This window comes from Thamnophis elegans, chromosome 9 (genome assembly GCF_009769535.1).
Source record: "Thamnophis elegans isolate rThaEle1 chromosome 9, rThaEle1.pri, whole genome shotgun sequence".
In the NCBI taxonomy this organism is placed as follows: domain Eukaryota; kingdom Metazoa; phylum Chordata; class Lepidosauria; order Squamata; family Colubridae; genus Thamnophis; species Thamnophis elegans.
Genome location: NC_045549.1, coordinates 56,673,055 through 56,686,224, shown reverse-complemented (window position 1 = coordinate 56,686,224; position 13,170 = coordinate 56,673,055). Strand labels below are relative to the sequence as shown.

The following is a 13,170-nucleotide window of genomic DNA, read 5'->3' as shown; positions in this document are numbered from 1 at the left end:
CCCTTTAAGGTTTTTTTGGCATTTTATATCTTAAATGCATTTATGTGAATTAATTAATAGTAATTTGGACTTTAATATAAAAAATACCATTTTTTTTTAAAAAAATGATAAATTTGAAGACAGTTTTGCATGTTGTGGTAAATCATAATGTCTGGGAGTTTTTTCAATATTTTACTTGTTTTCAGCACACCAAAATAAATGGAAATTAGATAAAATAATTAAACAGCTTTTTAGTCGCAGACCTGTCATTTGCAATGTTACAGTTTCTTTTTCCTGCTGCACCATTCTTCCAATTTTGCAGGCACTGCCACTATAGGATTCAAGGCTATTTTAATAAACGTCAAACAAGTTCATTTATTATCTTTCAAGTCAAAATGTTGTCTTTCCTCCAATAGCTAGTGATAGAACTCCCAAAAAGCACCTGTATAAACAACTTGTGCTCTTCCTACTATCACTCTCAGTAAACAAACTGAAAAAACCTTGAATCTCAAGTGATCAAAGAGAAAGAAGAAAAACAATGTATCCAGCCTCCAGCCTTTAAGTGGCAATGTAACTGCTTTTCCTCCTGTTGTTACAACCCTCTTTATAATCCTTCTTTATTATCTTCTTTATATTCCAAGCTTAAGAAAGAAAAAACCCTTAAATGGAGATCAAAAACAATCCAATCAATCCAATCAAGCATTATAAAAAAAGAAAGAAAATTTTAATCCACAGGTATAAGCAAAAGTGAAAAAAGAAGAAGAAAAAATTAATCCATTCAGTTTAAAAAATAGGGAACCTTTGCAAAAATTTCATCCATGAAAAAAAAAATTAGAAATAGGATAACACACTAAGTTTAATGTAGATTAATTTCGCCGCTTACAGTCTTCTATCTTCAATTTTAATTTAACTTAATTTTTTGGGGGGTAGTCTCTTTTTTTAATAATAAAATTTCCTCACCAATTCGACACACTTTCTCTTTTCGCTTTCTTCCCATTCCTGAGCTGTCCCAACTTCAGCAGCTTCATTAGTTGTGTTTGTTGTTTGAAAAAAGGCTATTCCTGGATCTTTCAGGGACTTTGCAGTGTCCCTGAGATCAGCAGGAGGTGCCCTTCTCTATCACCATCTCTACAGGACGGTTTAGGTCTGAATGGACCATCTAGAGGCAGAAATATCGACTGCGATCTCGGAGCACCAAGATCGCACGTCGTGCCGTTGCAACGTCAGCCCCTTTCCCCAAGCCATGCACTTCTTATGCCATTGGTTTTAATGCTTACTATATAATAAAGGGATATGTGCGTGGAGTTGTTATAATTGTGAAAAGAAATATATGCAGCAATAGTACCATAACTAGTTTGGTTTAGTATACTCAAAATATAATTAATGCATACATTTATTATGCTTATTTGGTGGATGGTCCTAAAACTGCACTTGTTTGCAGCAAGAACAGAGGTTTATGTTAAGTGAATGAAAGCATTACTTTAAAGCAATGTTTCTCACCTTCCGCAACTTTAAGATGTGTGGATTTCAAATCCCAGAATTTCCCAGTCAGCATGTTTTAGAAACACTGGCAGCTAGAAACTGCTTTAAACTCACTTATTATACTTTATACAGTCACATGGTAATTTAAATCAAAATATTTCTATTAAAGAGCAGAATTACACGTTATACAAACAATGAGGCCATATTGTGTGCTTTGAGATTTCACAACTTGCTGTTCTGTAGAGTGGCTACAAATAATACAGAAATAATTGAAAGCCCTTGTATCCCACAACACCACGTAGTTTGGGAATTAGATTTGATTAACTCAGTGGGTACTGCAGAATACAGTTTAAAAAGCATTTACTTTGGAAATGCATGGTGGAGGTTTGAGAGTTCGGGGAATTTCCATCTTGGTCTGCTTCTTAGAATTCTTCTCCTGTATTTAAGACACTCAGGGTTTGCAAACATTCATCCATTTACCCAATTATTCCAAGGGCAGATAGTGGATATATTTTCTGCTTATTTTTTTTCTTAACAGCAGTGGAGAATAAGGACTGAGATGGGATGCTGTGCATATGCTTAAATTTTACAATCCAAGAAGAAAAGCACAAACCTGCTGAAGGTTATAGAAGCAGCTCAGCAATTATAGCATGACATACAGTTGCAAGAAAAAGTATGTGAACCCCTTGGGATTACGTGGAGTTTTGCATGAATTGGTCAAAAAATGTACTCTGAACTTCATCTAAGTTACAACAATAGACAAACACAGTCTACTGAAAATAATATTACACAAACATTAGATGTTGCCATGGTTTAATTGAACATACTCTTTCTTGCAACTGTAATTCTAGTTTTTTCCTGTCTCTTACCACACTAGTTTGTGTATCATGCAGTTTAACTAATCGGCTACTAGATATTTATCTATACAATTATAAAGGGCCAGCATTAAAAGAGGTATTTGCATGTCTCGGTGACAAGATTATAAAAGTATCTCACAATTATTTTCTTTACAAATCTATGTAGCAAGTGTTCATGATTTTTAACATGCTTTGATGCTTTTAAAAATACTTCTAGCTATTGAACTAACATTCAACATTAGCAAAGGTAATTTATTGTGAAGTCTTTGATGCTTTTTAGCCTTTGCTTCAACTGAAGTCAAGCTTAATTACATGCTTAATAAAGACAGCCAATGGTCTGACGCAAGCTTAAGCTAATTATTCAATTTCATTATAAGAAAAAAAAAACACTTACCCTAGCTCTAACATATTTCTTGACAGCCAGTTTTTGAAATAAGAGATTGAGAATGATCAAAATTACTCAGCAGGAAAAATTATGGAAAAAACAATAAAGTAGAGTAGGCTTTTCAGAGAGGAAGATAGTCAAGACAAATTACGGCAACATTAATAGAAAATTAGCACAACAGACATTGGGGGGGGGAATAAAAACTTCTGGAATCAAGCAACATATAGAAAGCTACGGCAATTTTCATGACTATTCAGCTCACAACCTCTATATTAGAGGACTTCTATGCTGGTATAACAAGAAAGATTAATTTAATAGTGGAAACACAGAGGAGGGTTGCTCATTTCTTTACTACCAGTTTGGGTGCACTTGCATGCATGCTTGCACACACGATGCTTCTGCGCATGCACAGAAGCACCTGGGCAGGTAGGCAGAGCCTCCCGCCGCCACTACTACTGGTTCGGCCGATCCGGGCCAAACCGACAGCAACCCACCTCTGTGGAAGCAAACTAAAAATCTCTTTCTCAGTTAAGTGCTAGAAAAAAAATAGAAACATGATAGTGTTTAGCTCAGTGGCTAAGACCCTGAGCTTGTCGATCAGGAAGGTCAGCAGTTTGGTGGTTCGAATCCCTAGAGCACCTTAACGGAGTGAGCTCCTGTTACTTGTTCCAGCTTCTGCCAACCTAGCAGTTCAAAAGCACATGAAAAATGCAAGTAGAAAAATAGGAACCACCTTTGGTGGGAAGGTAACAACATTCTGTGCACCTTCGGTATTTAGTCATGCCAGCCACATTATCATGGAGACATCTTCGGAGAGCATTGGCTCTTTGGCTTTGAAACGGAGATGAGCACCGCCCCCTAGAGTCGGGAAGGTCTAGCACATATATACTTTACCTTTACCTATGTTCACATAGGAAGGCATCCTCTAGTTTAATGAGGACTATAAATGGTCTAGCAGGTTCAAAAGCACTATTTTATTCTAGAAATCACTTTATGAGAATTAAGTCTATTTTTAAATTTTTGAGGGGATTTACTGTTTAATTTCAAAATCTATCATCAATCCATCCATCTATCCATCTATTCAAGCAGCCACCTAATTTGTATGTATGCTGACTCTGAATTAGAACAGAATCACAAAATCATAGAGTTGGAAGGGACCTATGAGATCATCAAATTCATGCATATACCATCCCTATACAGCCTCTGCTTGCAAATTTCCAGTGGAGGAGAAATCACTCCATGCAATGTGTTCTGCCAATTGCCCACTCTTACTCTCAATAAATTCTTCCTAAATTCTACTTTATATCTACATCCTTGAAGTTTTGCCCCATTTCAGTGGTGGGATTCAAAAATTTTTACAACCGTTTCTGTGAGCGTGGCTTGATGGGCATGGCTTGGTGGGCATGACATGGGAAGGATACTGTAAAATCTTCATTCCTATCCCACTCCAGGGAAGGATACTGTAAAATCTCCATTCCCATCCCACTCCAGGAAAGGATACTGTAAAATCTCCATTCCCTCCCCACTCCAGGGGAAGGTTACTGCAAAATTCCCTCTCAATCAGCTGGGACTCAGGAGGCAGAGAATAGATGGGAGCAGGGCCAGTCAGAGGTGGTATTTACCGGTTCTCTAAACTACTCAAAACTTCTGCTGCCGGTTCTCCAAAACTGGTCAGAACCTGCTGAATACCACCTCTGCCCCATTTGTTTTAGTATTCACTTCTTGAACAAGTGGGAATAAATCTCTCCCCTTGATATCTGAAGATAGTCATCATATCCCACTCCAACCTCTTGTCTATAAGCTAAACGTACCCAGGTCTTTTCACCATTTGCCATCAACCGTGAGCACCCCAGGAAATTGATGAAATATTGAGAGGGTTATTTCTTTCACCCAATATTTCCTAGTTTTAGTTTTGTTTTCAATAGATGTTAACGTTTTAATGATAATTGTTTTGTATTTAGTAATTGTAACTTCTTGTATGCTGCCCAGAGTAATTTGTTTTGTGAGATGGGCAACTATATAAATTTGACACATAAATAAATAAGCAAACCAATAAATAAATCTTGGTAATCCTTCTCTGCACTTGTTCCAGTTTATCAATGTGATACATTACAGATTCCAATACCACTGTATTTTTTTTTACCATTCCTTGTTCCAAAGGAACAACTTGCTGGTTATGTATCAGCCGAATAGTATTTGCATGTCCTTTCAAAGCGTTTTCTAATGCTCCTTTGGGCTGAAAATACAAGGAAATAATTAAATGTATAGTTTCCAACATGTAAATTATTCTTCTGTTATTAAAGAGCAGAAAAGCAGCAATATCAGAAAAGAAAAATTATATTCCTTCTTTTCCTGCCTGCATGCCTCCACTTAGAATAATCCATTTATCAAGGGAAATAGATGCTTTCATGTGATGCAAACCCAACCATTTTTTTCAACAGATAAAAAAGTGCAAATTCCTGCTACTGAGAAGTTTCATTATAAATGTGAAATATGAGATTTCAAGCCAGCATCTGATTAACAGGAACATTTTTTTCCACTAAATTGTCATGTTCCTGTTAAGATGAAAATCTACACTCTTCTAAAAGTGTTCTAGATGGTCTTGTGGGGTCTTAAAAAAAGCAAAACAAGTTTTGTAATGTGAACCTGTCTCTTTTCTCTTAAACAATTATGTTCTGCAGACTGGGCTTAGTTATTTTGGGCCCAGCATTATCCATGACTTTCAAAAGACGTTTTTCAACCCTTGCTGTAACTCCAAACCCTGAGCCCAGGAAAACTGCTAGAGAATGTTCTGTATTTTACATTCTTTAAGGCAGCCTCTGCATTCAGTAGTTTACGACAGTGTCGCTCGTTCAACTTACCAGCTGATCTGCTCTTGCTTCCAAATCATTAGCATATAACAATAAATCAATTTTGGTGATGCTCTTGTTAATCTAGAGAGAGAGAGAATCATGCAGCATTTGACTTTGTAGAGGGAGAACAGGGTTAGTCTATAGCAGCAAAAATCAGTCTGGTAGTACCACAAAGATTGCCAAGGCTTTATAGGACAAAGACAGGTCTTCAAAAAGTGCAGCTGAACTGTTTGAGGAAGGTTTCGGTCATGAAAAAGGAGCCACGGAGAGCTGTGCACAAACCTCCAGGCCTCCTTTTTCACTGCCAAAGTGCTTGAGGATTGCATCCCTATAGGTTTCAGCAGCCCTTTGCAAAAAGCCTTTGCCAGTAGGAACCGAGTTTCAGAGGGAGTCTTTCACCCCCACCACCCCCAAGTTTCTCTGGTGCCAACAGAGGCTTTTTTCAAAGGTCCTAAGCCTACAAGAACGCAATCTCCCTTGTAGGCTTCAGCAAGGAAATGGCAAATGGAGGGAAGGCCTGATGAAGTCCTCTGTTCTCTACAAATGCATCAAAAATCTAAAGCAACGAATTAGGCAAAGAAACCACAACAGAGAGGAGATCCACAGAGTGCCTGTGAAGACCCGGGGTGGGGGTGGTGAATAGGCAGGGAGAATGTTGCAGAGCCTTTGCGGTCATTCATAAGGGCGAACAACTGCTGTGGTGCTGCAACATTCATAATTTCAGGACTTGCTCGTAAATGCTAGGGAGCGCTTATCACGTAACTTTGAACATTCACTAACGAAGCGCCCGTAACCCAGGGATTACCTGTAGTTACTTTGTTTTCAAAATGAGTCAAAGTACTTTGTGTGTTGATGATACAGTATATATTTGAAGAAGAGACTGGATAGCTTGGACAGTCTGGAATGGTATAGGGTCTCCTGCTTGAGCAGGGAATTGGAAGTTGGACTAGAACCGTGATGGGAAACCTATGGCACGCGTGCCACAGGTGGCATGCGGATCCATTTGTTAGGACACGCCAGGCGTTGCGCTGTCAGTTCCAGCGCACTAGCGCACTGGCCAGCTAACTTCGGCCTTCTTTTTCGGCTGTTTTTTTTCTTTCCGGAGGCTTCCCTGAAGCCTCCGGAGGACAAAAAACCACCCAAAACGCAAACCGGAAGTTTGGAAATGGACTTCCAGTTTGTGCGTTGAGCCGTTTTCCCTGCTCCAGAGGCTTCAGGCAAACCTCTGGAGGGCAAAAAACGCCCCTACAGACAAACTGGAAGTCACCATTCCTGAATGCCTGGGTTGCCCATAGGGCCGTTTTTCGCCTTCTGGAGGCTTCAGGAGATTCAGAGGGCCTCTGGGGGTGCTGAGAGGCTGTTTTCGCCCTCCCCAGGCTCCTAGAAAGCCTCTGGAGCCTGGGGAGGGTGAAAAAAAGCATGCCAAAAGTGGGGGGAGCGCTGCTCACGTGTGCATGCATGCTGGGGGCGTGCGCATAGCATTATGGGTGTGGGCATGCCCACTCATGACCCCCCTGCACTCCCCCATTTTTGGCACGTGATCCAAAAAAGGTTAGCCATCACTGGACTAGAAGATCTGAAAGATATAGCTATCAGAATAAAGCAAAGTGAAAAAACACCTCCCTGTCAGGTGTCTAGAATTAGAGGGTTAACCATTTTCCATCTCTTTCTCCCATCCCAATCAGATGAAAAACAGTTTAGTCAGCCCCTTACCTCTGACAGGTATGCTGCAAAGTTGATTTCATTTATTCCAGAAGAACCAAAATTCAACAGGTTCTCTTTCCCAGTATTGCTCAGTAAAACTATATTGCTTAAATTTATATTGATATGCTTGATTTTAAGTGACACATCTTCTGCATACTGTGGGGAAAAAGAAGCAAAAGGGATCAATTTTCAAATTTTGATGCCTCTCATTACCAAGTGTCATACAATTCTTTCTTGGAAGTGCCTCATACCTATCACATACAATAAATCAGACTACATGTCAGGTCTGCCGAACTTCAGCACACCTCTCTTCGCTGGCATCCTAGCATAAAACACAGTGGGGAGGAATGGGGAGGAGGATGGGAAGTAAGAAATGGACAGGGGGAGGAAGGGAGAGAATGATAAGAACTAGAGGTGTCAATCCAGAATGAACCAGCTGATCAAGTGAGAACCATGAGAGTGGAATGTGAAACTGCACTGAAGAGGTGCTAAACCTCAAAGCCATTTCCCAAACATCTAAAATGAACATGATTTGACACTGAGGGGCTGGTCAAGGGGAGGGGCCAGGGAAGTGGGATAAAAGCAGGGTTTGGGTGGGAGTATTCAGATCCAGCTTTGCATATGCTGTAATTGTTGGAACTTATAGTAAAAGTGAACCTTCCACTTCAACAATAGGGTCTTTCTTTCCTAAGTGTGCAAGTTGGGACAAGCCTGACATTAAGCTGGATATGCAATAGCGGTCCACTGGAGACACTTATCTACTATGGGGACTGTGCACAGACTGTCTGTTCATGAAAGCAAGCAGGAGGAGATGGAAGCTTGGGAAGAAGCCACTTTGAGATCACGGAGCAGGGGAGATTATCCCGAGTTAGAGGAGAAAGTAGAGGCTTTCAATTACCAATCAACACTCCGATGGTCGCTGGGGATGGGAAAAATGAAGCTTGGGTGGAGAGGACCTCAGGGGTAACATTTAAGAGAGTAGTGGGAGCTAACCAAAAGCCCATTGCACCAAAGGAGAATGTGGAGTGACGAGGGGCAAACTGGACTCCCATGATGCCATCTTGGAGCAGACTACTGACTTCCTGAGGGACACTTTTGAATATCTCCAAACCTACATAGCCCCAAAATGGCCAGCATCACCACCTCCCTGTTCCTCCACAGAAAAGAGAATGCAGGCACCCTAACTCTAGGGATGAAATTTAATAGTGACTCGAAGCAACTGGCATTCTTCTTAAATCAAGTCTGGACCTACATGCAGGAATATGGGCCAGACCTGCTATAGAAAGATGCAGAATGTGATTTTGGCCTGGAGGGGGAAGCAGCAGAGTGGATGGTGGCTTGAACAATGATGATGTGCCAGAACTATGCAATTTCAACTGATTTATGAAGGCCCTCCAGAAAAGGTTTGCGAATTCTCTGGCCGACTGAAAAGCTTAAATGAGAATCAAGACCATAACACAGGGCAGATGACATGGCCACTTACATCTAGGAGTTCTGAAGCTTGGTGTGTAGACTAGCCAGCGAAACATGCTGATTGAATGCTTTCAAGACAGCATGAACGATGACATTTACAACACCTGCATCCCCAGAGGTGCACCGCAAACCCTCCAGGGCTGGTATGTCCTAGCTGATGAGATGGGGATCAACCAATCCAGGTCCCACAACCATTCTAATTGCAAGTGGTAAAGATCCCTCCGGAGAGAAAGAAGAGAAACCCCAAAGCAAGGGGGACATGACCCCAGCCCACATCATTGCTCCACAGGGTGCTTTAAGTGTAGGAAGGAAGAACACAGGGCAGTGACTGCCGCACACCGTGCCTGATGCCAAAACAAGTCTCTGGCCCCACAAAGAAGGCAGGAAAAGTCCCCCCAAGAACCCAGGAAACAGCTCTGAAAGGAATGGAGGTCACTGAGTTCACCCCATCACCCAGATTGCGAGGGAACTCCAACTGCACCAGCCAGGAGCCTGGGAGAGGGAAGGCCAAAATTGAGATGGATGATGATCCTTTGAGGCATACTACAGAGTGCAGATTAAAGAGGGGGATGCATGGAAAACCACTTTCAATTGCCCTCTGAGATGTTTTCAGTTTTGTGTACTCCCTTTTGGGCTGCTGGGTGCCCCTACCATCTTCATGCAGTTAAGTAACAAGATTCTGCATGAGCAACTGTATAAAGGGGTCTTAGTCTACCTAGTGGACATTCTTATTTACACCAAATCCATGACTGAGCATGTGAAGTTAGTTAGGACAGTGCTAAAGAAACTTTGGGCCACTTGACTATTCACCAAATGTGAATTCCACAAGCAGAAGATAGATTATTTAGGCTATTGCATCTCCATCAAGAGAGTGGAGATGGACCCAGAAAAGGTATGGGTGGTACTAGAAGGGGAACCACTGCTCACTTGAAAACAACTTCAAAGCTTACCGTCAGTTCATCCCATTGTTCACTCAAATAGCATTTCCCAACACCAACTTATTGAAAACAAAAGGGAAAGGGAAACCCAAACTCAGTGTACCCCTAAAGTGGTCAGTGGAATACCAAGAAGCATTTGAGAAAGTATTTGCAGATGAACCCATGTTAAAATATTCAGACCCAAATACCTCATTTATTATTCAGGGTTATGCCAGTGATGTAGCAGATGGTGCTGTACTAGCCTTGAAAAATGACCAGGGAATTGTACAGCCGTGCGCTTATACATACTGGCAAAAACACAGAGTAGAGATGGGTGGTTTGAGGAAAAGAGGCATATACGGTGTAGTGGGTGATCCTAATTTTTTAGAGGGGGGAGGGAGGCCCTTTTTCAAGGTGTGGATGGATGACAAAAATCTAGAAACTTAAAAAAAAATCCTAGAAGGTTTCTCCAAAACAGGACTGTCAGACTCAATACTTCAATCACTTCAATTTCACACTACAATATCTCCTGGGAGACGGGGGGACACTTTCTAGCCAATGCCCTTTCATAGCTACCCCAATACGACAGCTTGAAAGTTGAAATTGTTAGCCTAATTATTTCCTTCCAACAGCTAGCAGCCGCAGCCATCACCGGGATGCAAGTGAAAACCACCCCCAGACGCCAGCCAAGCTACTGAAAACACTAAAAATGACATTATAGAAAAACAAACAGTTTAGAACCTAAAAAACAGAATGCACCATATGAGATGACTTAGCATGGGTAGGGGACAAGTTGTATATTCTATAAAGCAAATACACTCTGATCCTCCAAAGAAGTCATGACACTAAAAATGCAGGGCATATTGGTTTCATAAAAACGCTACACCTAGTGAAACACCAATTCCGATGGCCATATCTAAAAAAGAACACTGAAACTTATGTGGCAAGCTACCCTATATGCTCATCAGCCAAGAGATGTCTAGGGTAAACCCCAGGTCTCCTTCAACCAGTGGCAAAACTTCAAGCGTCCTGGAAAGAAATCTCCATGGACTATATAGTAGGAGTGACCAGAAAATTCAGGAAACACACCTAGCTCCAGTGGTGAAATATAATTTTCCCTCTACCAGTTCTGTGGAGGTGACTTGATGAGGGGTCATGTGACTGGGTGGGCACGGCCAACTTTTTTTCACATTTTAAAGTATTTTTTCACTGCCGGTTCGAGTGAACTGGCAGGGAAAAAATGCTTTAAAAAGCTTTTTAAAAAAAGCTTCTGAAGCTCACGCGGCTCAGCTGTGAGCTGCACATCATCTGAAGCTTTCCCCCTGCTTTTTAAAGTATTTTCAGGTGAACCGGTAGGGAAAAAATGCTTTAAAAAGGGGGGGGGAAGCTTCTGAGGATCGCGTGGCTCACAGCTGCACTGCACGATCCTTGGAAGCTTTTTTTTTCCTAACTGCTGGTTCGCAGAACCAAGGACAATCATCCCTACCAGTTCAGCTGAACTGTGCTGAACTGGGCTGAACTGGGAGGATTTCACCCCTGCCTACTCTAATCTACCTCTTCTCTAAACAGGTGTGCTTTGTGCTTTACCCCAAAATTCCCTTAGCACATACTGTAGCCAAACTCTTTGTGCAACATATTTGTAGACTTTATGGATTCCCAGAGTGAATTATCTCAGATTGCGGGGTTCAATTCACAATTTTGGCAAGAATCCCTAAAATTGCTTGGCACCACCCAAGGGCTTAGCTCCTGTCATTATCTTCAGATGAATGGGAGGGGTGACCGCACATATTGAGTCTTAGAACAATAATTGAGATATTACATTAACTACCAACAAAATTACTGGAGCGACCTTCTTTTCGCAGAAGTGGCTTACAATAATGCAGTGCACTGGTTTTATACCATTCAAAGCCGCAATTGGCCAGGATTTTGTGGTCACACCAGAAGTGCCCCAAACCAAACAAAAATCACTTCATTAGCACACTGGATTACAGAACTTTAAAGCACCTGGCTGATAGTCTGTAAGAGATGTATAAAAAACAAGCCAAAATGTTCCAAACCAAAAGACTTTAACATAGGTGACAGAGTCTATCTGTCCACCGTATACGTTCAGCCTAGGCAACCTTAAAAAAAGCCTAGGTCCTAAATACATTTGGGCCCTTCTCGATTATCATCAAACATGTCACTGTGCGATTCAACCTACCCAAATCCCTCAGATGTGTGTGCACCCAGTGTTCTGTTGTAGCCTATTAAAACCAGCAATCACTTCCCCACAACCTCCCATAACAAAGCCACCTCCAAACCCCATTTTAATTAAAAGGGAACAACATTTCAAAATTAAAGAAATATTAGACTCCTGCAACCATAGAGAGAAAATTCAATACTTCATTGCAACAGAATGGGTTTGATACCCAACATGTCTGAGCCCCAAAATGCCTCTGCAAATTCCAAAATGTACCCATTGAACCATAACTCACTCTCTTTTGTCTCCTTTCTACTACAAGGACTGATGTCTTTTTTTTCAAGGAAGGCAGAATGTCAGATCTGCCATCTTCAGCAAATCTCCCTTTGCTGGTATCTTGCCATAAAATGCAGGGGAGGGGGGAGGGATGAGGATGGGGAAGTAAGACATGGACAAGGAAGGGAGGGAATGACAGGTTGATAGAAACCAGAGGTGTCAATATGCAATGGACTGGCTGATCAAGAATAGGCTGTGAGAGTGGAATGTGAAACTGCATCAAAGAAGTGCCAAACCTCAAAGGCATTCCCCAAACTTCTAAAATGAACATGATTGGACACTGATGGACTGGTCAAAGAGAGGGGGCTAGGGAAGTGGGAAAAACACAGCCTTTGTGCAGGAATATTCAGATCCAGCTTTGCTTATGCTGTTACCATTTGAATTTAGCAAAAATAAACCTTTCACTTCAACAATGGAGTTGATGGTCTTTGTCAAAATTTTGGCAGTGTGACTATTATTATGAGATAAACCCAGGAGCACACAGCACACAGAGCATTTATACAATTAATAGTGGTTTATATACACATGTATACAGACATATACATTGGTAAATAAATCCCTTACCACTCAGCTACAAACACAAGGAGAGAAAATGAAATACATGATGAGAGAGATACACTAGTAGAGAGACACAAATAGACAGATTCTTAAAGTGGCAGTAACCCCGCTGACTCATTCTTGCATCTGATTGTAGGCCATACATACCACATTTGTTGGCATGGGCAGTGGTTGAGCAGGCACACTGGACGTTACATTTGGGAAAGTCAGCCCTCGCAGAGGCTATTCTTAGGGAATATTACTTAGAAGGTGTTCACGCCCTAACAAACAAGGCCTCCTTACAATGCACCACGTGCGCATCAACAAACCCACGACAGGGTCCGACATTGCCTCCAAGCTTCCAACCTATAGGCACCATCCCGATGGACATAGTAACCACTGACTTTACTGACATGCTCCGATGTAAACATTATAAGGCTCTATTGGTGGTAATGGATACGTATACCGG

General features: G+C 41.4%; 1 protein-coding gene across 1 annotated transcript in view; it reads right to left on the bottom strand.

The window, feature by feature from the left end:
* The window catches only part of PROM1 (prominin 1), a 124,250-nt gene that overhangs the window by 21,933 nt on the left and 89,147 nt on the right, over positions 1-13,170 (bottom strand). Inside the window, 4 exon segments of the mRNA XM_032223647.1 lie at positions 2,713-2,730; positions 4,847-4,939; positions 5,565-5,636; positions 7,269-7,415. Coding sequence (XP_032079538.1) covers positions 2,713-2,730; positions 4,847-4,939; positions 5,565-5,636; positions 7,269-7,415 — 330 coding nt within the window.